General features: G+C 52.2%; 1 protein-coding gene across 1 annotated transcript in view; it reads left to right on the top strand.

Annotated features, from left to right (window-relative positions):
- Positions 1–25,200, top strand: part of ACTN4 (actinin alpha 4) — a 71,071-nt gene that overhangs the window by 20,014 nt on the left and 25,857 nt on the right. The window contains exons 2-3 of the mRNA XM_047078108.1: positions 24,065–24,179; positions 24,437–24,556. Coding sequence (XP_046934064.1) covers positions 24,065–24,179; positions 24,437–24,556 — 235 coding nt within the window. The remainder of the gene's footprint in view (positions 1–24,064; positions 24,180–24,436; positions 24,557–25,200) is intronic.

Raw genomic sequence — 25,200 nt, 5'->3', positions numbered from 1 at the left:
GCGCACATGGGGGAGGGGCAGAGAGAGAGGGGGGGAGATAGAGAATCTGAAGCAGACCTGTGCACTGTCAATTCAGAGCCCAACACAGGGCTTGAACTCATGAACTGTTGAGATCATGACCTGAGCCACCCACGTGCCCCCATCCATTCATTATTTACTGAGCATTTATCCAGTATGTGTCTGTCATAAACAGGTTACTGGGTAAAATCAAATATGCCTTTCTGTCCTCATGGAGCTTGTAGCCCAGTGGGGAAGATTGGCCCTTAAATAGCAACAACAGCAAAAATCCCAAATATTTAGGGTCTTGTAAGATGTGATCACTTTTATGAAGAAAAAGAGCAGAGCCCTTTAAGAGGGTACAGTGGGGCAGTTTGCTGTAGTTTGAGTAAGAGCCATTAGGGGATGGTGACTGGTTAATGAGACCTGGAGGGTGAGCAGCGGCCAGTTGGGGAGAAGAATGTCACAGGCAGGAGGACCTGAGGAGCGTGGGAAGAGAGGGAGAATGGGACCAGGGTGGCTGGGCCGAGTGGGGAGGGTAATGTGAGATGAGGTCGGAAAGGTGACGGTAGCCAGAACGTGCCTCCAGTCAGGATCTAGGGTTTTATTCTAAAAATTTTTTTTTATTTTACATTTATTTATTTTTGAGAAACAGAGTGAGACAAAGTGTGAGTGGGGGAGGGGCAGAGAGAGAAGGAGACACAGAATCTGAAGCAGGCTCCCGGCTCTGAACAAGCGGTCAGCACAGAGCCTGATGCGGGGCTCGAACCCGTGAACTGTGAGATCATGACCTGAGCCGAAGTCAGACGCTCAACCGACTGAGCCACCCAGGCGCCCCAAGGGTTTTGTTCTAAATGCAGTTGAGAAAGCGTTGATTCCATAAATACTGATTTCGTGCCAGTCACTGTTTGGGGCTCTGAGTACATAGCTGTGAAGAAAACCAGCAACACCAGCCCTTGCCTTCATGGGGCTCCCAGTCAAGTGGAACACCATGGAAGCATGTCTGTCTGTCTGTCTTTCTTTCTTTCTTTCTTTCTTTCTTTCTTTCTTTCTTTATTTCTTTCTTTCCGTTTATATATTTATTTTTGGGAGAGAGCACACAAGTGCAAGCAGGGGAGGGGCAGAGAGAGAGGGAGGGAGGGAATTCCAAGCAGGCTCCGCGCTGGCAGCTTAGAGCCTTGGTGGGGCTTAATCTCACGAACCCTTGAGATCCTGAGCTGAATTCAAGAGTCGGACACCTAATTGACTGAGCCTCCCAGGTGCCCCGATTGTGTTTTTCAGTTGAAGTGTGGCTGATGCACAATGTTCCATTAGTTTCAGGCATATGGCAGTAGTGATTGACAACTCTGTATGTTTTGCTGTGCTCACCACGGGTATAGCTGCCACCGGCCACCATAGAACACTATTACAGGACCACTTACTATGTTCCCTATGCTGTACTTTTTTTTTTTTTTCCAACGTTTATTTATTTTTGGGACAGAGAGAGACAGAGCATGAACGGGGGAGGGGCAGAGAGAGAGGGAGACACAGAATCGGAAACAGGCTCCAGGCTCTGAGCCATCAGCCCAGAGCCCGACGCGGGGCTCGAACCCACAGACTGCGAGATCGTGACCTGGCTGAAGTCAGACGCCTAACCGACTGCGCCACCCAGGCGCCCCTATGCTGTACTTTTTATCCCCATGACTTACTCATTCCATAACTGGAAGCCTGTACCTCCCACTCCCCTTCAGCCATTTTGCTCATCCTCCTTCCTCCTCCCCTCTGGCAACCATCGGTTTGTCCTCTGTATTTGTGGGTCTGTTTCTGCAATTTATTCATTTGTTGTTGTTGTTGTTGTTTTTTAGATTCCACATAATAAGTGCGTATTTGTCTTGCTCAGTCTGACTTGACTTAGCATAAGTCATCCACGTTAGGTCCATCCACATTATTGCAGATGACAAGATCCCATTTCTTCTTTATGACTGAGTAATATTCCAGTGTGTGTGTGTGTGTGTGTGTGTGTGTGTGTGTGTGTGTGTGTGTGTGTGAGAGAGAGAGAGAGAGAGAGAGAGAATACACCATATCTTTATTCATCCATCTATCGATGAATACTTGCTTTGCTTCCATATGTTGGCAGTTGTAGATAACGCCACAGTAAACATAGGGTTTCAGCCTTGTGTTTTTATTTCCACCTTACAAATGAGGCAAAAGATTCAGAGAGGTTATGTGACTTGCCCAAGGGCACTCAGTCAGTAAACAGGAGAACCAAGAATCATACCGTGCTCTTGTTTGTCTTTCTGGGTATTTCTCCCATGCCGGGGCTGAGTGGTTGGTTTGCGTCTCTCTGACTTCATGTCCCTGGTAGTAGGACTTAGAGCAGAGCTCATGGCAGTCCTCCACGGACGTCAGACATGTATTGGCACCAGAGCACCTACGATCTGGGTCCTGGAGAATGGGGTATGGCAAGAGGACAGAGTTGGTGATGCCCCTGCTTCAGTAGCTGAGAGTCATGCCAGTCCACGGGCATTTCACCTTCACTTCTGTGTCTTAGATTGGATACAAGCATTTGGCTGAGCAGCTCGTCCAGGGGAGCCTGTCTAAACAGTGGTGTGGTGCTGGAGAGTTGACTCTCTGGCCAGACTAGGTGATGGCAGTAGGAGTTCTCTGTGTTGCTGGTGGGAGGTGCCCAGCTACATTCCTTTGCAGACAAGCACAAACTAGATATTTTTGAGATTGAAGGCCTAAAACCAGCCAAAGAATTAATTCTGGTCTGAAAAGCATATGGTGAGAGTACAGCTAACCTGGCTTGGTTGTTGCTTCCTCGACTTTGTCGCTTATTTAATAAGCCTAGAAATATGTCTCAAGAGGAAGGATTTTTGTGAACATCTTAAGCCATGTTCCTTATGGCTGACAGTAGAGGCCCCCGGCTAGCTAGGGCTCAACTCCCATTTTGCTGTCGTGTGCACTGCGGCTCGTGAGGTGCTGGGCAGAGGTTTCAGCTGCCACCATGGGGTTTTCTGATGAAAGGTCAGCTAGGTGGACCCAACTCTTCATCACCCAGCTAGGAGGCCTTGTAGCCGAGCAAGAGCAGGGCCTGGACACGGGGGCTCCTGCGGTGCACTGTGGGGCCAAGCGGAGGCCCGAAGTTGGACCTGCTGTGTTCTCAGGCTCTCTCTGGCCTCGGAGGCTGTAGGCACGAACATAGGCTGTGAAGCCAGAGAGGCCCTAATGCTGATCCTGGCCCTGTACTTACTGCCCGAGGCACCTTGGGCAAGGAAGCCTCGATTTCCTCACCTACAAAATGGGGCCAGTGATGTATCTTCCTAAGGCTTGTCAGGATCCAGCGAGGTGATGGTGTGGGGCTCATCTGGCATGTTGTAGAGATCAGTACATGATGGCTGTTTTAATTACTAGTCTGTCTACTAGGATGGAGGTTGGGATGGAGTCTTTCTGAGGTTTCATCCTGTGGGATGTAGAGTCCCAATAAGAGTAGGGTGGGGTCAAGGACTATTTTTCAACTAGGAAACTGCAGCCAAAGATCTAAAGGAAGAGTGCTGTCTTAGGTGTAAATTTGAAGCCAGCTGCTCTTTGAAGATTGGCCTTGAGTTCTAGCAAGTTCAGCTGCTAGGTATGTCTGCATTAAGCATTGAAGGGGTCCTGGAAGTGAGTTTCCTAGAAAGAGGCAGCAATCTATTACTCATCCTGATTATGTCAGACGCAGGGCGGTGGATGGAGCCCCTGTGGCTTAGGGGCAGACTCCGTATTGCTGGCTGAGAAAGCCAAGGCGGGGGAGAACGTGCGCCTTGTACGGCAGTGGCCTGCGAGTGGGCTGCAGACCTCGCTGAGAGAGGCCACTGAGAGAGGCCGGTGGGCCCCTCAGGGCCTCTGAGGAGGAAGCTAGTGAGGTATTCTGTGTCCCTGCTGAGCACCGCATGTGTCCTTCCCTCTGGGAAGCCCCCCCCACCCCCTGCCCCCCCTCCCGCCCTCCCGCAGGGCGTCTGTGGCCGGATGTGGAAGGTAAACAGGCAGCCAGCCCTTCTGCTGTACACTGCAGACAGGCCCAGAAAGGCCCCAAAGGCGCAAGCTGCAGCTTTTCATCTCAGGAAGCCCTGAGGTCCTCCTGGCTCTCCTGAAGCAGCCTCACTGTCCCTTTGCCAGGGCAGAACCAGGTGCTCCAGCGTCTGGGTGCCAGCGTGGCCAGGTGCTGATGATGCAGTTTGAGTAACAACCCCGGGCCCTCCTGTCCACTCTCTACTTGGGAGCCAGATAACATCCTGCTTGAAATCTCGATCGGTATCCCTTGCCCTTGGGACCAAATCTGGAAGTCCCCTGGCCCTGTAGGACCTCCTCTCCCCTTCCCGTCCGACCACTATGCTCCAGGCACACCAGCTGCCTCTACTCGATGCTCTTTCCCACTTTCCTGCCTTCCCCCTCCAAATCCCCAATAATCCCAGCTCTTGCTCATTCTTTTTTTTTTTTCATTCTTTTTTTTTTTTTTAATGTTTATTTTGAGAGAAAGAGAGCACACACGTTCGGGGGAGGGGCAGAGAGAGAGAGAGAGAGAGAGAGAGAGAATATATCCCAAGCAGGCTCACCACTGTCAGTGTAGAGCCAGACGCAGGGCCTGAACTCAGGAACCAAACCATGAGATCATGACCTGAGCTGATATCAAGTCGGGACGCTTAACCAACCGAGCACCCAGGCGCCCCTTTTTTTATTCTTTAGATCTAAGTTTATACTCCTCTTTGTTGGGAAGTCGTACCTGACCCCTCCAGCCTAAGGTTCGGTCCTTCTCTTAGGGGCATGTCTATTACCTCTACTTATCCTTCTAGGTTGAACCAACCTTTGCTCTCTCTGCTCACCGTGAGACTGTGAGGGCCTTGAGAACAGAGGCTGGATCTGTTTTGTCCACTGCTGTATCATGGGACAGGGTCTGCCAGATACAGGTGCTTAGTAAATAAATATCTATTGAGTGAACAGACAAAAGCCAGCCCATCAGCCACCTCTCCACCCATCACTTGTTTTAATGTCTCTCGTGGGACAGTGCCTCTGCTTGGTGTTAGGGGTAGAGATTGATTGCCCACAAGCCATCCTCTGAGAAGGAGGGTACTGTCACTCCCCAAGACCAGGCCGTCTCTGCAGGCCAGTTGAATCCCATCTAAAAGCTGGCCCTGTTGTAAGCTGTGTGCTCTGGAAGGTCCTAAGAAGTCCTCCCCTGGGTCACTTCCAGCCACAGTAGCCAGCTGTCCTCACGGAGTTGAGCATCAATGCCTGTAGTGATGAAGCACAAATAGGATGCTTTTTGAGTGGGGAAAGGGGGGAAATCATCGTTAGAACAGAATCCTATTCTGTGCAAATATTTAACAAGCTAGATGTCCACACATTGTGTGCCAGGCACGGGTCTAGGCAGCAGGGACACAACGGTGATCGTGACAAGAAGAAGGCCCCTGCTCTCAAAATGGTACGGGTGGCTAAATGCAGGGAGACCTGTCTTTTTTTCTTTTTTTAAACTTTTTCTTTTTAGACAGAAATTGCTACCTGTAAGTCAAATTAACTTATATAGTAAGAGACAGTGAAGTGTTTTGTTTCTAGGGATAGCTAAAAACATCAAAACATAGCCCTGTGGTTTAGCAGACTAGCGACCTTCCTGAAACCCAACTCACTATTGTACCGTGTTCTGAGGTAGCCCACTTGTCTCCGTGTCCTGAGCTGAGCCTGGAGACAGACGTGCAATACCAGGAAAGGAAGCGCGGTCTGGGCTATGTTTGGTGGTCATCGTTATTTCTGGAGCATTGGCAGAGAAGTCCGTACCACGGAAAATCTAGAGAAAGATAGGCTACACGATGTGGTTGAGCAGAATTTGATAGCTGCCCGTGGCTCTCCAGGCTCTCCATGGGACCCAGAACGACAGGCCACCCTGTGTCAGCTGTCAGGCTTGGCCTTGAGCTTTGTCTGCCTCGTCCCTCCACACCTCGTCACTGTTGGCGAGAGCCATCCTGGGGAATCGGCCACTCTGTGTTCCCGAGTCCGCGCCCCTGGGACCTTCTCTCTGTTCGGGACACAAAACCTGAGACTGTTTTTCCTTTTAAATGCAACTTTGTTCTGCAGGAGAGGAGAAAGGCAAGAAAGAGAGTGCTTGTTCATTTGACGATAGTGAGGTGTGGTCTGATACCCCTTTGAAAAGGGCCTCTTTGCCCCAGCGGCCTTTACCGGGTAATGAGAGGAGGGGGGCCCAGGGAACTCAGTGGGAAACTGAAGCCGGAGGGGAGGGTGAGTTCAGCTTCTACCTTGGAGCAGTGGAGTCTGCGTCTTTGTAGGAAAACAGAATGGTGCCGGATGGCCCACAAGGGAGGTTCTGTCCTGGGAAAAAGAAATGTCCTTGGATGTTGGCCTTGGGGCATTTAAAAAATCTGTAAGCCTTTGCTCCTCACTTCCCGTATACTTCTCAGCCTGCACAGCTCCTGCAGTCTGCTCTCCGCCATCTCTAGAGACTGGCTGGCTTCCACCCCTGAGGGGTGTGTGCGGCACTGCCTGGTCAGGACGGGTTTGTCCCTTCCCGTGTGCCAGGCATTGTGCTAGGTGCTGGGGATTCAGGTGGTGGAGCCTGCCCTCCTTTCTCAATCTCTGTGTAGTGCGTGATCTTCTCAAAACCCTCACACGCACCCACATGAACACGTGTAGAAGTAGGGAGAATCGTAGGTACCCGTCACCCAGCAGAGCAGCAGTTGTCAACATTTTGCCAAACTTGTTTTCATCATCTCCCAGCACATTCCCCACTTCAGATTATTTTAAAGGCCACTCCAGACATCACTTATAAATGCTCCAGTGTGTTGGTCTGATATGGATATATGTATTTTATATAACCACGCCCTGTTACACTTGATGCTTCTGACCATGTCTTAAGGAAAAACCCAGAAACTCCTCCCCTTTGCCTTTCTTGACATCACCTTCTTTCTACTTTTCCGACTCGTCCTTCCCTCCCCTATCTCTGGCTCCTTTCCCTTTCCCTGCCTTTTAAATGTGGGCATTTCACAGTGTCCTTTTTCCCCCGGAGGATTTTATCCACCCTCCTCCCTGGCATCTGGTCTCACCTCTCAGTGCCTGACTCCCGTGTCTCTAGTCCCGACACACCTGTCGCTCTCCCATGCAATTATTTGCTCACACATCACTGTCCCCTGTTAGACTCTGACGTCCTTTGTGGGAGAACCTGGTCTATCTCCTCCCTGAACGCCTCGCACCAGCACCGCGCCCAACCACGGGAGAAGCTCAGGAGATGTTTGAATGGGTGACCGAGTGAGTGAATGCCTGTGGCATATCCCAAACCAAACTTGTTTTCCAGAGCCTGCCTCGGGTCTTTCGTACCTGGCTTTGACATTGCCCCGTCCGTGGGTCATCCAGGTCAGAAGCCTGGGAATCATCTTTTGACTTCTCACGCTGTAGCAGCAGCCAGGTTTTAACTGATTTCTTTCTCTGAATCCTAAGCTTCCTCCTTTCCTTTGCCACCGCTGCTGTCCTGACTCAAGACCACACACTTAAAAGTGCAGATTGTAGTCAGGCTTGGCATGACTTGCCGTGCCACCATTCGCTGCCTTGAGCTGTGTGACTTCAGGGAAGTGCCTTAACTGCTCTGTGAGGATAGTGCCTGCCTCCGTGGGCTGTGGTCGGACCTCAGGGAGTTAACACTGGTGTGCCCTTTGCTCCACGTCTGTTACCCAGGAAGTGCTCTGACGTCCGCTCCCAGCATCATCCCTGTTGTACCGTCCTTGCCCAGGCCTCCTGCCGCGGCCTCCCAGCTGGCCTCACTCCAGGCCCCTGGTTCATCTTGTTAGTGCCGTGAACATTATCTTTCTGAGACTCACATCTAATCGGGTCACTGAGAAGCCTGCCCCACTGGCCAGAGAGCAACTTCTGAGTTCTTCAGCCTCTGTCTACCCTCTGACCCCAACTGACACCATCCCCTGCCACTTCTGAGGGGTCCCCAAACATCTGCATGTTTGTGTTTCTCGCTCTCGATGTTCCCACTATGTGGACCGACCTTCTTCCCAGGTCATCACCCTATCAGAATAGTGCTCCTCTTTCACAGCCCAGATCAGGTGTCACCTGCCCTCCGCTGTCCTCGGACCATACCGCCCGCCCTGCAGCAACTGGCTTTCCAGTGGCCCTCTCCAGCAGGACTGTGCACACCTCCAGGGTGGGACTGTCAGGTTCTGCAGGTCTCCCCAGACCCTTGGCTGTGATTCTCTTTACCTGAATCTCCGCTCCCCCAGGAAGTGGGAAAGCTACCTGAAGGCCACTATCACCTTAGTAGATGTTTAGTTAAATAAACAGTATTTTTCATGGTCTCTGCCTGTAGCTCTTTCTTTTTTGTTTTCTTGTCCCAGAGGAGAGGGTGCTATGGAAGTTAGAACTTATGGCAAGGGTTTGCTCCCACCGGAGAGAATGGCCGCCTACTTTGGCAAACCTGCTGTGAATTCAGGCTGCCTTTCTGTGGTTCTCCCCATCAGGTTCCATCTGTGGGCACCAGGCCAGACCCTGGGCGAACTTTGGGATACAGGCCTTCTTATCTTCCCTTTGTTTGTCGCTCCACCTTCCAGAAGGGAGCAGGCCTCCACCGTCAGGAATGGCAGCACATGTGGTGTGTGCCTTCCTCCAGCCGCCTGCCACCCACGGAGCAGAGAGGATCAAAGGCTTTAGCAGGGGAGGGGTGGGAAGGGCTTTCACGCCAGTGGTGCCAGAACTCCTCTTTCCCCTTCCGGAGCCCCACGGACAGAGCCGGGTCTTCCACTTGATCCGGTGGGATGTAGGGACTACCGTGGAAGGGCTGCAACCATTTGGAATAGATTTTGCACGGAGGATTTAAGATTTAAGGCAATGACATTTTTCAGCAGCACAACTGTTTTTCAAGTTGCATCCCACATGTCTCTGCCATATTATAAAATAGATAAAAGGAGCTGCTGAGGTTAAATTTGAGGAGGGGGCACCTGCCCTCACCCCCGGCACCCCTGAAGGCAGAGCTCTTTGGGGGATGCTGTTTGAAAATCGCCTCTTGGTATGACTTTCAATTCTCCACTCTTGTTGGCCATGGAGTGTCCCTTTGTGAAGCCCATCGTGGTTCGCCCTCAGGCCTCTGTGTTTCTAAAGAAGGTAGCCAAGGGTGGTGCGCGGGTGATGGTCACCTCGTAGCCCTGGCTTCCTGGTCGTGTAGAGAGCAAGGTTTTGACAGAGGGCAGCACATGATAGTGGCTCTGCCTTCGGGGTCCTCTCCATCTTCACTGCTGTAACCCTACCATCCACACGGCCACCAGGGGGGTTTCCTGCATCATGCTGCTCCCCCTGTGAGATCCTCCAGAGACTTCCTGTTGGTCTTAGAATGAGACCAGACCTCCCCACCCCACCCCCGCCCCCGCCCCCGCCCCCATGGCCTGTAGGACACCCTGTGAACCAGCCCCTTCTGCTTGTCCTCCCTCTGTTCCAGCCATGCTCCTACTCAGTCAGTTGGCTCTTCTTGTTTGTTTAGGCTCGTTAGTCACCTCCACAGAGAGGTCTTCCTTGATTGGCTGAACTTGATTTTCGCCTCAGCTGCCCCCTCCTCCAGTTGCTCTTGCCACATTGCCCTGTTTAATTGCACCACCACAGTCCAATATCTTCTTTTCTGTTTCTTACCTCCTCCACTAGAGCGGAAACTTCGTGAGGGCCGGGAAGTTTGTCCGTTTTAATCTCAGTGCTCAGAATAGTAGGTGGCATGTGTAGACACCCGATACATTTTTTGTTTTTGAGAGAGAGAACATGCAAGAGAGAGTGGGGGGGGAGGGGCAGAGAGAGGGGGACAGGGATCTGACACGGGCTCGAACTCATGAACCTTGAGATCATGACCTGAGCTGAAGTCAGACACTTAACCAACTGAGCCTCCCAGGTGCCCCAACACCGAATACATTTTAAGATTAGAATAAATGCTTGAGAGTTTGGGAAGGGCTCAGAGAAGTGTCTCCTCCTTCTGTGGGCCGGGGGCTGCCTGGGAAGGGTGTTTGATGCCAGCATTTTGGGCCCAAGCTGGGATGACTCTAGAATCCTGGGAGGCCCAGCCACCTTCTTTGGTTCTCACGCAGTGTCAAGGCACTGAGACCTGACCATCTTGTTCCCTGCTGGGCGGAAAGCCTGTGCCTGGCAGCGCAGCTCCCCTCTCTCCTTTTTGGACTCCTCTGGGAGAAAGCAGGTGGTTGGGGCTCTCTGAACCCATAGAGGACTGGCTGTTCTGCTCCAGCCTGAAATTGATTTCCTCCAGGCCCTGCTTTGAACCAGGCCCTGTGAACAGAGGGAGGGGTCTAACCCAGGCCTCTCCTGCCACGTGTGAGGAGAGTGATAGAGCCTCTTGGCCTGGGAGCCACCAACCTCCCCCCACTTCTCTAAAAGGCACACAATGGCAGTTGGGCTGCACCTTTGTTTTATGAGTCACCAGTGATAGCCTGTCATAAATTGTTATTTCCTATACTTTCAGAGCTTTATCAGGCCTCTCCTATGCAATCCGGGATTTGATGCAGGGTCAGTTAACACATTGTGTCGAAATCTGTCATTGTGCCCATATAAGGCAAACTCCTCGGGTTACTTTTTACCTTGGCAGAATCACAGGAATGTCAAGGTAACCAGGCCACCTCAGCATAGCTCTGATTCTCGTTGGGTCACCTGACTAGCCCTCCCTCTCCCATGACTCACCCTGCGGCCCAGCGCTGGGCCTCTGGTGCTGGCAGAGGATGGCATTGGCCAAGGGCCTCCGGGACTGCATTTGGTTTTGTGTCTTCGTTAGAGTGGATCGGATGAGAGAAAATATGTGAGGTACCTCACGTGGGGCCCAACACGGCAACAACCAGAAACAGAAAGCAGTCTCAGCCAGACTTGAGGTTGGTTAGGAGACGTGTGGATCCTGACCCTGACGCCTCCCAGCTGTGTGACTGTGGCAGATTGCTTCAGCTTTTAGCCTTATCTGTAAAATGTCGAGCATTGAGAACAAATTCTGGTAAGCAGTAAGTGTTCAATAAATGTGAGTCACTTGTACAGTTAGATTAGGGTGGGCCTTATACCCGACCCAGTCATAAAAACACCTCTTGCTGTCTTCGTCGACGGTTCGGCTCCTTAGCAGCGCTGATGAGGCAGGTGGACTGGTAGGCTGAGTCCTCCCTGGAAAGCCGAACCCACATCTTCACAGTGGTGCTCCATTACCTCCCCTCTTCCCAACGCACACGTGCACACAAAGGCACTCCTGTTGTGATGGGGCCAGGAGTCAGATCTGCCCCTGAGAGTGGCAGGGACCTCCCTGTCCTCTGACATCACACTGCTCCTGGAGACAGTCGCCCCTTACTGCGGTTTGGCGGGGCCTCAGTGCCAGCCCCAGGAAGGCCTGTAGGTGGGGCGAGCCAGAGTGAGAGTCTAGCCCTGTCACTGTGCCAGGGTAAACGGTTTCACCATTTTTAATGGAGCAATTATGAGTCAGAGGTTTCAGTCTCTCTTTACTGGTTCCTCCCAGTCCTGTAATTACCCTTTGGCTATAGAACCTTCTTTTCGTTTTTCTTTTTTAAAAAAAAAATCCTCCTGAGACATTGGTTGATATCGTCTGTCTTGTATATTCAGGGGGACTAAGATGGAGTGAATATGGTAAAGGAAAAAAGAGACCCCCCAAATCGAGAATGATTTCTTAACCCACAGAAATTGTGCCCCCCATCCCCCACCGTCACAGGGCCAGGAAGTAGAGCTAGAGCGTGCTCACATGAGGCTAAGGTCTAGAGTGGATAACTCTGAACACCACCAATTACCTCTTGGCAAACTCCAAAACCTAAGCCAGGAATTTCTGGTCTGAGGCACCTCCCAGATTGACGATGGATTCATTCACTCTCTCAGCCAGTACTCACTGAGCCCATGTTCAGTGCCAGCCCCAAAGAGGAGTTGCACTGAGCCTCAGGAGAGGGTGGGTAGGCTGACGAGTACCCAGCACCTCCATGGGCCGCCTGCCAGGGCTCGTCCACTCAGAGATGAGAGGAATTGATCACGCAGATAAATGCCCTATATTCTCGCGGCCTGCTTCTCAAAGGGATCATCTTACTCCCAGGCCTGAGAGCAGGAAGCCAGTGGGACAGAGCGCCCATGAAACAAGTGCATGTCCGTGAGCGCCGCCCCAAGCTCCGGTTTCCCCCACTGTGTCAAGAGCACAGATTTTCAGACCAATCCAGTTCTGCCCTAGCCATGTCACTCACTCCAGACACCCCTCCCTGCCTTCACTGGAGGAGGTTTCTGACCTGATCGGTGGACCATTAAGTCAGAATGTTCCAAGACAAGAAAAAGGAAAAAGGATCACCAAGGAGTTTCGTGGTCAAAAGCGAAACCTGCACCACTGTTAGAAATCACTTGTAGGCCCAGCATGATTGCCCTTCCACCACCAAGGCCCAGTTTGTGGATCATGTAAGTTCCAGCAGGAAGCAGGCTGTCTTGCTAGAAGGTGAACAGAGGGAGAAATGGTGGTGTTTGCCCATATGCCCCTGCCTGTACACTCTTCTCACTTCTCAGTTCTGTTGGGGAGTCACTGGGGTTTGCCTCGGCTCAGGACGGAAGAAGCACTTGCCTGAATGACACTTGCGTCCCCTCAGTGCCCCCTCTGACCTTTTCTCCCCACATGCCAAATGCCTGTTATCTAGATAAGCAAGTTCATAGGCGGATTTGTCCATGATAAAACGTTGATTCTAAAGACTCGTTTTCTTAGGCACCTGTTCGGATTCCAAGACACACAGTCTCGGGGCCAGAATTGGCTCACTTGGCTATCTTTTTGAAGGATCAAAGTTTAAACCAGACGATCTTTAATCTCCCTTCCTACCCCGAAACCTGAGCTCAACTGTAAGCCATTGAAAGTAAATGGGGTTTTTGTAGCTCAGACTCCCTGTTCTCCAGGTGAAGGGCCCCTGTGCCTGATCGTTTCACAGCAAAATGCCACATTGGGCCAGAGGAGGCGGAGGGCATGTCCCCAGTCTGCTGCTGCCCTAATTTAAAAACTGCCTTTTGGGAGGTGGAAGTTTTCTTTCTCTTTTAAAGGTAGCTATTTCAGGTAGGCCTCACCCATCTCTTCTTCCTGTTAAAAAGCTTTCTTTTGAGAGCTGAGTGCCGCCTTCCACCTCCACCCCGGGGCCCCCACCTGCCTTTAGTTCAGACCCTTATCTCCCTGTGTACTCTCTGTGGGGAGGGCAGGCTCTTCCCCTGTGGGGAGGACCCAGTTCTTTGGAGTGTAATCTGAGTAGCTTTGGGTTGGTTGGTTGGTTGGTTGGTTGGTTTTCCATGGGTGGGATAGCTCCTGAAAAGGTCTGTTTGAGAATAGGGCACCTCCCTACCCTGGGCTGCCTACCCCCTGCTTCTCTGAGATTTCTTTTAGCTCCAAGGTCCAGTTCAGTCTAACAAATCCAAGGGTTGCGTAGTTCTAACTGGGCCTCGTATTCCTTCCTCACTTAAGAGAATGCGAGAGTTTAATAAATTAGAGTGGTGGTTCTCAACCCTGGCAACGTTTTGGGCTCACTTGGTAAGCTTCCTGAATTCTGTTGCTCAAGACCCACCTTCAGGTCCTTCATTAGGCCTGGGGTGAAGTTTTGGCATTATTATGAAACTCTGAGGTCCATATATTTATTGTCAATTGATTTCCAGCAAGAGTAAAAGACATATTCAATGGGGAAAGAGTAGTCTTTTCAATAAATAGTGCTAAGACAACTGGATATCCACACGCAAATAATGGATGGAGTTGGACCCCTACCTCACACCATATACAAAATAACTCCAGCTGGATCAAATATCTAAATATAAGAACTAAAACCATAAAACTTAGAAGAAAACGTAAGCATAAATCTTTGTGACCATGGGGGCACTTGGGTGGCTCAGTCGGTTAAGTGTCCAACTCTTGATTTTGGCTCAGGTCATGATCTTACAGTTGTGAGATTGAGTCCTGCATCAGGCTCCGTGCTGAGTATAGAGCCTGCTTTAGATTCTCTCCCTCTGTCCTTCCCCTGCTTGCGCATACATGCGTGTGCTGTATCAAAAATAATAATAATAATAATTTTAAAAAATCTGTGTGATCTTGGATTAGGCAATGTTTATTAGATAGGACACCAAAAACACAAGCAACCAAAGAAAAATAGTTATATTAGACTTAGTGACAATTAAAAACTTTTTTTGCTTCAAAGGACACTCAGAAAGTAAAAGTAAAAAGACAGTCTTCAGGATGGGAGAGAATATTTACAAATCATGTATCTTTTTTTTTTTTTTTAATTTTTTTTTTTCAACGTTTATTTATTTTTGGGACAGAGAGAGACAGAGCATGAATGGGGGAGGGGCAGAGAGAGAGGGAGACACAGAATCGGAAGCAGGCTCCGGGCTCTGAGCCATCAGCCCAGAGCCTGACGCGGGGCTCGAACTCCCGGACCGCGAGATCGTGACCTGGCTGAAGTCGGACGCTTAACCGACTGCGCCACCCAGGTGCCCCTACAAATCATGTATCTGATAAGAGTCTAGTGTCCAGAATATATAAAGAATGCCTGCAACATATCAATGAAAAGACAAATAACCAGTTAAAAAATGGACCGAAAGACAGATTTTCCAAAGAGGTTAATCAGATGCTCAGTATCATTAATTATTAGGGAAATGCAAATGAGACACCACCTCACACCCACTAGGAAGACTATAATCAAAAAGTCAGATAATAACAAGTGTTGGCAAGGATGTGGAGAAATTGGAATGCTCATATGTTGCTGATGGGAATGTAAAATGATGAAGCCTCTTTGGAAAACAGCTTGGTAGTTCCTCAAACGATTGAACGTAGAGTTGCCATATGATCCAGCAGTTAGACACCTAGGTATATACCCAGGGGAATTGGAAACACGTTGGCGCAAAAGCTTACACATGAATGTTCGTAGCAGCATTATTCATAATAGCATAAGTAGGAATGACCCAAATGTCCATCAACTTGAGATTGAATGGATAAACAAAATATGAGACATCCATAAAATAGAGTATTACTCAGACAAGAAGTGATGAAACACTCACTGATACAGGCTACAACGTGGGTTAACCTGGAAAGCACAATGAAAGAAGCCAGACACAAAGGTTACATACTGTATAATTCCATTTATATGAAATGTTCATAAAAGGCAAATGCATAGAGACAGAAAGTAGATTAGCAGTTGCCAGGAGCTAGCGGGGAAGGGGAGCTAGGGACTGCTCACAGTTTTGGGGTGATACAAATGGTCTGGGATTAGATAGTGGTGATAATTGTACAGCCTCATGAATAAGTTAAAGCTCACTGATTTTTATACTTTAAAAGGGTGGGTTTTACGGTATGTGAATTACAACTCAGTTTTAAAAAATTGGCTCTCCAAACTGTGCACTTGATTAAAAAGAATACACGCATACCTATGATACAGCAACTCTGCTTCCATATTGCGTTAGTTATCTACTGCTGGGTAGCAAATTGCCTCAAAGCCTGGTGGCTGAAAACAATATTCATTGTCTTAAAAACTGAGAGAGAGAGAAAATAACAAAAACCAGAAGAGCTCACAGGTAATTCTAAGGTACAGCCAGGGTCGAGGACCTCTGGACTTCAAGGATCTCGGGAAGTGTGAAAAACCAGGTCTGATCATTATATTCCTTTGGTTTGGTAGTCGCGTGGCCAGGCTAAGAGAAGGGAGGTTTGGGGGAAGACCACTTTGTGTCGGCCGCCAGAGTGTAGCCAGTAATACTGGGGGTGTGTGGCTTCGCCCCTTTGGAACAGGAACTACACAGTAACGAATGGAACATCTACTGATCACTTACTCTCCGCAGGCTGTGCGTATTGCCCTATTGAATGCTCACACCGTGCCTATTACCTTCATTTTACAAAGGAGGAAACTGAAGCTGAGGGAGATGACCTCTGTTTTCTAAGGCCTCGCACAGTAAGTGGCGTGGCGAGGTGAGGATTTGAACCCATGTTTGAGATTCGAGAGCCCTTGCTCTGGAGCACTGTGCCACTCTGTCCTCTCCTCAGCCTGCCTCGTAGCCTGCCCACTGCTAACCACCGCCTAGGTCCCGCCCTTGAGCCAGGGTCTCTGCAAGTCCAGTGGCCTTGATGCCTGAGTGAATGAGGCTCCTGAGGGCTCGCTCCTGTCCTTCTGTTGGAGTGGCAAGCCGCGAGCAGCATCTTCCGTGGCTTGCGTGTGGAATATCTGTAGCCCCAGGATTTATTTTTGTGAACTTTTGAAAGCAAGCAGTCTTAGCCCTAAATCTTGGGACTCTCACCAGTACAAAATGGGATTAGAAACCATGAAGTCATAAATGACTAGACATGAGAGGCCCCAAACACATTCCATTCATTGTAGGATTTACTAAGGACCAACTGTGCAAGGCAGTGGGGTCCTGCGGCAAACAGGACTCGGCTCTCATAGAGATTCTGGTAGGCTTGGGAGGAAGACTGGTTCTGGACAAAGGACATAATTTCTGAGAGTAATAAGTACAATGAATATGACCTACCGGAGTAAAGTGATTGCATGGTGCAGATGTCAAGGGCAAGGGAGACCTGGGGTGATGTCATCTGAGGGAAGTCCTGAGTGATGAGAAATAACCGGCCCTGTAAAGACCTACAGGAAAGTTTTCGACGAGCGCTTATCGCGAGGTAGGAACTACACGCAAGTCAGTCTGTTGGAGCGACAGCGTGCTCGCTTTCTGGTGCTTTACAGGGTGACTGGCCGAGGCAGGAACGTTGGCTGCCGGGGAGGGGGTGTGGGGGAAAGCTGGTTTCTGGATGGACACGCAGGACCTTTGGAATGCTCACTACTCCACTCTGCGGTATTTATACCTCTCCTCCGACTGGGAAGTCAGAGCTTTTTTGTGTAGGCTGAGAAAAGTCCGAATAAGGCAGCGTCGGGCCAGGACATAAGCAACATTCCATATTTCCCTGTAATTGCTTTCGAATTAGGTGATGTCGTCATGGGGCAGGCACACACAGCATGCCTGCTCTGCCCCTGGCTGGCTATGGATTGAGTCCTGGGCGGGCAGCTCACTGTGTCCCCCATGCTGCGAAACCACCAGCCTCAGTTTCCCGTGCTGGCGGGGCTGCATCCATCTATGTTGTGGCCACATTATCATGACCAGTCCGTTATCTGTTCTCAGCCTGCTCCCTGGTTTCTGTCCCCTTCAGATCTGGTAAAGGCAGTGGGTCTTCAAAAATAGTACTCACACATACGATCTCAGAACCGTCCAGAGGCTCACAGATCCCCTCGCTCCCTGGATGGTCCGTGTGGATGTTGCCAGGGTGATCGCCTTTTTGCCTGAGCCACTGGCAACCCACATTCCCTTCGGCTGAGCTGTCGGGCCCTGAAAGGGCCTTTATGGTGGGAGCAGTTTCTGCTTTCAGGAACTGAAAAGATGCCCCGCTGGGGCTAGGCCTTGTCTGAAGCCTGGCAGTGGCCAGGCAGATGGGCGATAAGAAGGCTGGATGCCTGTCCTAGGAATAAATAGCCGTCCCTCCCTTGTGTCCAAGCCCCAGACACCCTTCCTGAGGACCCGTGGAAGCAGGAACCATGGGCAGCATCAGAGGCCACAGCAGGCAAGGTGGGAGTTCAGGAAGTGGGACGGCGCCCTCCCCCTCAAGGCAGCTGATGCCCCAGCGGAGCGGCAAACCCGACACGGTATTGCAGAGACGGGGTCTGAAAACTCCCGGCACCGTGGGGAGCCCTGTCTTGCCTCCGTGTACCCTGGGGGAGTTTGCCGTGACCAATTGCAGTCAGTCCTGGGCCTTGTGGGTCAGGCTGTCGGCCTGGGCTGTCCCGCGAAGGGGGTGGGCAGCGTACACGGTGGAAGGCGGGGGATGCGGTGTGAGGCAGCAAAGAGTTTTTCCTAAAATCGTGTGAAGCGTGGAGTCAATGGAATCCACATGTGAGCATCTGCCGCGTGAGTAGAAATAGTGCAGCCTTCGACCCTGGTCCAGGAGCCCTCTTTGCCGGGGCCGATCCTTGAAGCCAGTATGCTCGCCCCCGCCAAGGGACTGGGCTGAGCCTGCTTCCAGACCCAGACTGACTTTGCAAGAGACTCCCTTTATTCTGGGTTCAGTGGAATCCCATTTCCCTCCACACCACCCCCTTCAGTACTATGACCGTGTTTTGTAACAGGGAACGTGTTTTGTAACAGGAAGTCGTTGAGAAGAAGAGGGAAGGAAAGTTTTTTCAGCTGGGCAGCCTCATCCCACCAGGACCCTTTCCTCTCGCACTCACCATCACTGTGCCCACTGGAATGCCACTTGGTTGCTCTGTCTTAAGATGTTTGCTTCAGATTCAGTACTGCCCCAGAGTAGACAGGGTTTACCTCTTTGGGTTGGAGGAAGGAGTCATTGATGAATGGCTCATTAAAGCCCCCTGCTGCCACATTCCCGGCTGCTTAGGTCACCTCCAGAACAATATCCATCATTCATTCACCCAGCCGCCCCACATCCTGGCCACTGGGAGGGGTCCTTGTGACACAGGAAGGACTTTATGGCCAGTGATGGCCTCCTCTCCCTCCCCCCACATACAGAGTGACAAAGCAGAAACAGCCCAGGGGCCCCTCTGAAGCTTGCCGTCCCCGGTGCACCACCGCACTGGGAGTGGTGACTGGGTCCCAAAGGAGCCAACAAGCTCCTCTTTCTCTTCTGCCGGCCCTCCCTCTCCCCCACTCACACCCTGTGCTATTTTAGCAACCAGAGAAGAATCTTGAACAGGCTGCCAGTGTGCAGAGGCAAGTTCTAAAGCCTCTTCTCTGTGGTTTTTTTTTTTCACGTGTGTTCTCAAAGACAGACAAGTCCACATCCTTCCTTCCTCCCCAGATAGGCCGAGGGCTGGGCTCAGGCTCCCTTCTCACAATGGCAAGGACAGGCTGGGAGCAACAGGGCCACCACTGGCTTTGTTTTCGCTGCCTCACAGTGGGTCCAGGCCACCCTTGAAGAAGTAGGGGAGCTTTTGGAGGCATAGCTCTGCCTGCCCACCTCACTCTGTGAGCTCCCCTCCAGCTTGGGGGCTGAGGTGGGGCTGGGGCCTTCCTAACTCTGCTCTGCTGGCTCTGCTTTGCCAAGCGTACTTAGCGTCCCACTCAGGCCTTGTGGATGAGCTCTGTGACCTTGGGCAAGTCACTTACCCCTCCTCACCTCAGTTTCCTCATATGTAAAATGGAGATGATAATTTACACGATCATGAGGTTGGAGGTTTTAAAGAGTCCCTATGTAGAAATGGTAGGAAGCAGTAATTAGCGATGATTGCATAATTACCTTTAGCATGCCCCCCCCCCCCCGAATGTAAATTCTGCATCTCTTTCACTTCTTCCCATGCCCAGTGTCTAGTAGGGGTTCCAAGTTGGGAATCAACCAAGTAAATTCATTGAGCACCTGAGGACAGGGCCACTGTTCCGAGTCCGTGCTTACCATGAAAATGGCCTTAACAGTAAAGCCTAGCTGAGCTCGATGCTCTTTGTCTTTTCCTCCTCCCACAGGGAGCCAGTAGCTCTGGACAACCCCCCCCCCCCAATAAAATAGAAACGCTGAGCTTGTCTTTCTCAGTCACGACAGTTAGTATCTTCAGCATGGCTCCTCTGTCTTCCTCCCACTGCCGAGTTTCTCTTGGAGGCTTTTTACTCTCTTTTTTCCTGGTCCTCACGCATTGACCCTTGCCCCCTTCAGCTCTGTCCTCAGCCAGCAGCAGCCAATGTGACCTTTGGAAGGCCCCGTGAGGTAGGCCCCACCAGCCTCATGGCACAGCTTGCTCTACCTTGTTCCCTCTTTTTCTCTCTCCAGCCTCCTGGAGGGCCTTTGCACATGCTGTTCTTGTTATCTGCACAGTCTCCCTTATTTTTTGTCTTCGCTCATTCGCAGTCCTATCAGAGTGGGAGAATTACCTCGGAAACTACCCCGTGTCTGCCCCTACCTAGATCAGGAGCTTGCATGCTGAATGCTCTTTAGCTCCCTTTCTGGGGGCAGCGGGGAAGAGGGCAAATGCATGACACCTTGGAGTGGGGCCTCTGGGGCTCAGAGGACCTGGCTTTAAGTCCGGCTCTGTAACTTTCCAGGTGCGTGACTCCCTGTGGTCAAGTCACAACACCTGTCCGACCCTCGGTTTCCTCATCTGTAAAATGAGCCCGTAGAGGCTCCTACCCCACAAGATAGTTATGCAGCTGGGAGAAATTAATACGTGACAAAGTGCCTAGAACAGTGCCCGGCACGTAGTGAGCTCTATAGAGGTGGCTGCTCCGGTCATTACTATTACTTTTCCTGTGGCTGTTACTTCTGTAGCTGAGCGGTCGCTTGATTACTGACATCCTCTCCCTGTTCAGACTGGGTGCTCCGTGAGAGTGCAGGCTGTGTCCACTTTTGCTCACTCCCGTGTCCTCGACACAGGACCTGGCCTGGGGTCGACCGCCAGCAAATGCTTGTCAAGGGAATGGACGTGTTCCAACCCCACGGAAGCCTGGGGCATGTGGAGCAGTGGAACCTGTCAGCCGTTGGCTCAGCTGTTGGCTCTGTAGCTCAACACTCTGAGAATTTTGCACAGCGGTGGGTGGTGTGGTGGGCACACGAGGCCTCTGTCTATTGAAACCACCCCTCCACACTGTCTACCCCACGCATCTTAGCCTAAACCGGTAGGGAGAGGAAGTGTCGAGTAGAGAGTCATTCTTGTGGCCAACTAGGAACAACCGAATGTTTAATGTCCCGTTCAAATCCCAGCTCCTCCTGCCCAGTCACTGCGTAAAGAAGTGGTGGTCTGGGGTTGATTCGTTCCCTGAAGATGGCCTTGTGAGGGCCCGTTCTCCTCGTCTGTGAGCCTCGAGTGTCAGCACGTGCCCGTCATCTTCCAGAAGGAGAAAACAGCCACGCAGGGCATAGGGGTGGGAGGCCTGTCGGTGGGGTTTCCATTCTGTCTGTGGCCGGCTCAGGAGAGAGTTCTTCCTTCTCGCCGCCCAGGCCAGGCAAGCGGATACGCTTCCTAAGCACCTGCTCGGTATTCTGCTGAGGATGCTGCCTGCTTCCAGCTAGGGACACAGAAGTACAGGGCATAGTGACCGTTGACTTGAAAACAGGTCTTTTTTTGGACATACGTGTAATCCTGAGTGCTGACAGAATCTGTGCCAGGCACAGTCTGAAGTGATTAACTTGCATTATGTTGTTCGATCTTCATTTAAGAGAAGTTAACTGTCCGCACTTCATCATCGGACAACGTGAGGCTCATTGCTTATCCAGGGCTACCCTTCGGGCAGGTTGCCTCACCGGCAGAGGCCAGATTTGAACCCAGGTCCGTGTGAGCCCCAAGCCCCAGAGCTCTTACGTGCTCCCCAGAGAAGATGAGCAAAGGATGGGGTACATGTTTGTGAGGACAGATAGCCTGAACCCCACGAGGCGAGTTTTGTTCCCAGCCTCCACAGGAAGAGGGTTTCCTGCAATTTCATTTCCTCTCCAAACCATGGAGGTGGGGTAAGGGCCTTTGCAGAGAGGGAAGCAGCCACTGTGCATGCAGACAATTCATCTGGCATTAACTTTATGCCAGGTACTGTGTCGGGTGCTTTAAAGCCTCTCCCCCACTTAATCCTTGCAGCAGCTATGGGAGGTAGATTCTGGTGAGTCCATCCGACAGAAGGAAACTGAGGTGTAAGTAGGTCCGGGAGTTGGCATTGAGACCCAGACCTGTGCCCTTTGAGAGCACGTGGGCATAACCCAGGCAGGCTGAGGTGATGAGGGCTGCCGTTTAGACACGTTTCTGGCCCTGCGTGCAGACCAGGGGCCTACATCTTGGCCCCAGCAGCACTGGAGCACTGGGGAGCTTGCCCTCTGGGAATCGCCCTCTTCCGTCCTCAGCCTTGGGATACGATCGGTCGCTTTGCCACTCGCAGGTATCTTTCAGGTACGCGCACGGGCAGAGGCCGGCTTTCCTGGCCACTTCCTGCCCCAGCCCGGCCTGCTGCCGCCCACTGGTTTTAGGACGGCTGAGTCGCGTCTCGCTGCCCAGCACCGCAGCTGGCTGTGCCTCAGACATTACAGGGGCATGTGAGATGTGGGACGGAAGTCCTGCCCCCTTGGAGCTTGCACACGTGCAGGCAACCTCTAGTAACACACGGAATGACTAGAGAATGCTTTTGAGAGCTGCCGGGGGCTGCGTGGTGGCCAGGGCAGACAGGGGAAGGAGAGGATAACTCTGGAAGCAGTGGCAGGATTTCAGGAAAGGAGGAGATCTGGGGAGGCACAGCGACGACCGGGGCCGTCATGTGCTGTGCGGGCTCCGCCATCGCGAATCCTCACGCTGACCGTGACTTGGGTGCTGTCCTCACCACCACGTTACAGACGGGGAGGCAGATGTTAAGGAAGGTCGGATGATGTTTCCATATGAGTAGTGTAACCAGCAGTCTGGCTCTGGTTTGTCTGAATTCAGAGCTGTATAGAGGGGGTTGGGGAATGAGGCAGAGAAGGCACATTCCTGCTTCCTCAGTGTGAGCACCTGCTTGGTGGCCAGAGTTCAGGCATGTGTGGAGGCAGAGGACAACACCCAACTGTAAGAGCCCGAGAGAAAGGTGCTATGATGCCTGTGCAGAGGAGGGAGCATCCGAGTCAGAATCAGGTTGGGGTGAGCCAGTCGGTGTGGACGTCTCAGAGGAGCTGCGCTTCAGGCTGATCTTGAGGGATCAGCAGGTGCCAGTTTAGGAGAGGCAGAGGCAGAGGCAGGGTACAGGCACCCTTACTGAGGGGACAGCTCCACAGGATGGGGTCTGTGTCCCCCGTGCAGAGGAACTCTTCACATCCACCGTTTGGGTTTGGAAGGAAACCTCATGCCCATCCTCGCTGCACGGCGTGTTGATTAGGCGGCTCCTTTGTCTGGGAGGGGCCTAGTGTTGCGTCTGAATGAGCAGGAGTGGTGACAGTTGTCAAAACACATGGTGCTCCGCCAGAGGCTCCTTGGAAGCCCCTCGCCCCCCACGTGGCCTCTGCCTGCGCCTGGGCACGGAGCGTGTGCCTGTACGCTCCTGGCCCTCCGCCCACATCCACGCTGGCCACTGCAGATGGGGGTGGCAGGGCGGGGTGCGGGTTACGGGGGTTCTGTGAGAAACAGAAGCATGGCATTTTTCCCAGACCCTGCTGTGGGAGGCTAATTGGGCCGGTTTCCCCAGAAGGCGTCTAGACGCGTCCACCTTTAACTGATGTGACGCGCTTCCTGGGGGCTGATGTCCGGTGACATGCCCGGCCAGCGGGGCCTGAGTGGCCGGTGCCCTGTGCTGGGTGTTCTGGAGTTGGGATTTGGGATTTGGGTTGTCGTTTGTGGCCCTCTGTACCCGGATGCATCCTCTCATGTCCCGGCATCTGCGTGCCCTGTGTTTCAGACACTTCCTCAGATATGGCTGTCTAACTCTGGTGGTGGGTTGCCTACCTCCACTTGCCTTCCAGCCTCCTTAAGCTCCCCTAAGGTTTGGAAGGGTGGGATGGGGAATGTCCTCCAAGGAATAGAGGTTTGCGCAGGGCTCAGAGGCTCTGTGCTCCCGGCCTTTTAGGGGAGGCACTTGCTGCCAGGCCGCCCAAAACTCCAAGAGAGACTGACTTGAAGGAAACCATACATTTACAGCAGGCTTTTATTTTCCATCTGCTTTCCTGTCTCAGGCCATCTCTGTGCCGGCAGTGGCTCCTACCTGAGAGGGAAGGAAGCCAGCACCGGCTAGGACCTGTGGTCCCATCTGCCTGCTCGGGTCGGGGGAGGTGGTGAAGGGCTCTGTGTGTCTGTCCCAGAGAATGTAAGAGCGGGGACCCTGTGTCTCGTTTCCATACCTGGGGTCTGGCGCTGAGTCACGTTTGCATGACTGGGTTCTAGTCCATGCTGTGCCACTTATCATCCAGACAATCGTGCGGTGGGCCTGCTAACTACCCTGAGCCTCGGTTCCCTCAGATTGACTTGCCTGGGTTGCTTAAGGATCAGAAACAGTGTATAGGAAGGCCCCGCGGTGGCCACTGTTGTCCCAGGGTCAGGGTGGTGGCCCAGCCCTTCTGTTAGAAGGCCCCAACAGTCACACTGACCCTCCAGGCCTCTCTCTCATGCTTCCCCAGACGTTCACAGCCTGGTGCAACTCCCACCTGAGGAAGGCTGGCACACAGATCGAGAACATCGACGAGGACTTTCGAGACGGGCTCAAGCTCATGCTCCTTCTGGAGGTCATTTCGGGTGAGTCTCCTGTGCAACGCAGCACACGCCACACCTGGGACAGGTGCCCTGTCCCACGTCCCGGGGACTCGGCCCACCCCAGCTGTCCCTAAGCTGCTGGGAAGAAACTGAGGCTTTGAACGACTGCACTGCAGCGCATCCAGGCGCTGGCCTGTGGGGGGAGGGCGGGCCAGAGTGCCATGGCGGCCAGTTCTGGAGGGCAGTAGGGACATGAAAGTTTCCCTTTCTCCCCCTCTTTCTCGGGGCGTGGCTCTCAGGTGAGCGGTTACCTAAGCCAGAGCGGGGCAAGATGAGAGTGCACAAAATCAACAATGTGAACAAAGCCCTGGACTTCATCGCCAGCAAAGGAGTCAAGCTGGTCTCCATCGGAGCAGAAGGTGAGCGGGGATGGGACAGCTCGGTCCCTGACTTGTAGGCTCAGAGCCTCAACCTCTGTACTCCAAGCAGGAGTTGTGTGGATGGCAGAGAGAGCACTTGGTGGGGTGTAAAGCCCCAGTATATACCCCAGCAGTGACCACAGTGACTGCCCTCGATGTGATCATTGGGTCCCCAAGCTCCTCCTCCCTTCCACCCACAGAATAATCTAACACTCGGGAATCCAGTGCCCCCAGTTATGTAGGGCAGGCCTCTTCTACAGGGCAGGGATGGCTTTGTCCTGGACCCTGGACACCCTCATTGGCCCTTGTGCTGGGCCTCAGAAACACAGTCACATCACCTGGCGTCCCTGTGCCTGGAGCACCTTTGCCCTTTGGCCCTGCCTGGTATCTGGAGATCTCAGGGGAGAAGGACTTTCGAGGCCCGGTGTCAGGGCTCTGGGGTGGGGAGTGCAGGTCCAAAGGTCAGTAACCACTTTTCTGGCTGCAGGACCTGAGGGAGTTTGGCCCCTGACTGGATACCCAGGACCCTCTGTGCCCCATGGGGACACCCAATACTGCAATTCTTCGTTCTAGACCTTTCCACTAGAGCAACAACACGCTGCCCTCCAGCAGCCAGCTCGTCTCGAGCTCACAGGCGCTTTTGG

This window comes from Lynx rufus, unplaced genomic scaffold, assembly GCF_022079265.1.
Source record: "Lynx rufus isolate CCGP_SWC_20201006 ecotype Redwood Valley unplaced genomic scaffold, mLynRuf1.p SCAF_16, whole genome shotgun sequence".
Classification (NCBI taxonomy): Eukaryota; Metazoa; Chordata; class Mammalia; order Carnivora; family Felidae; genus Lynx; species Lynx rufus.
Note: the sequence above shows the minus strand (reverse complement) of the source record. Positions and strands in the feature narration are given on the sequence as shown.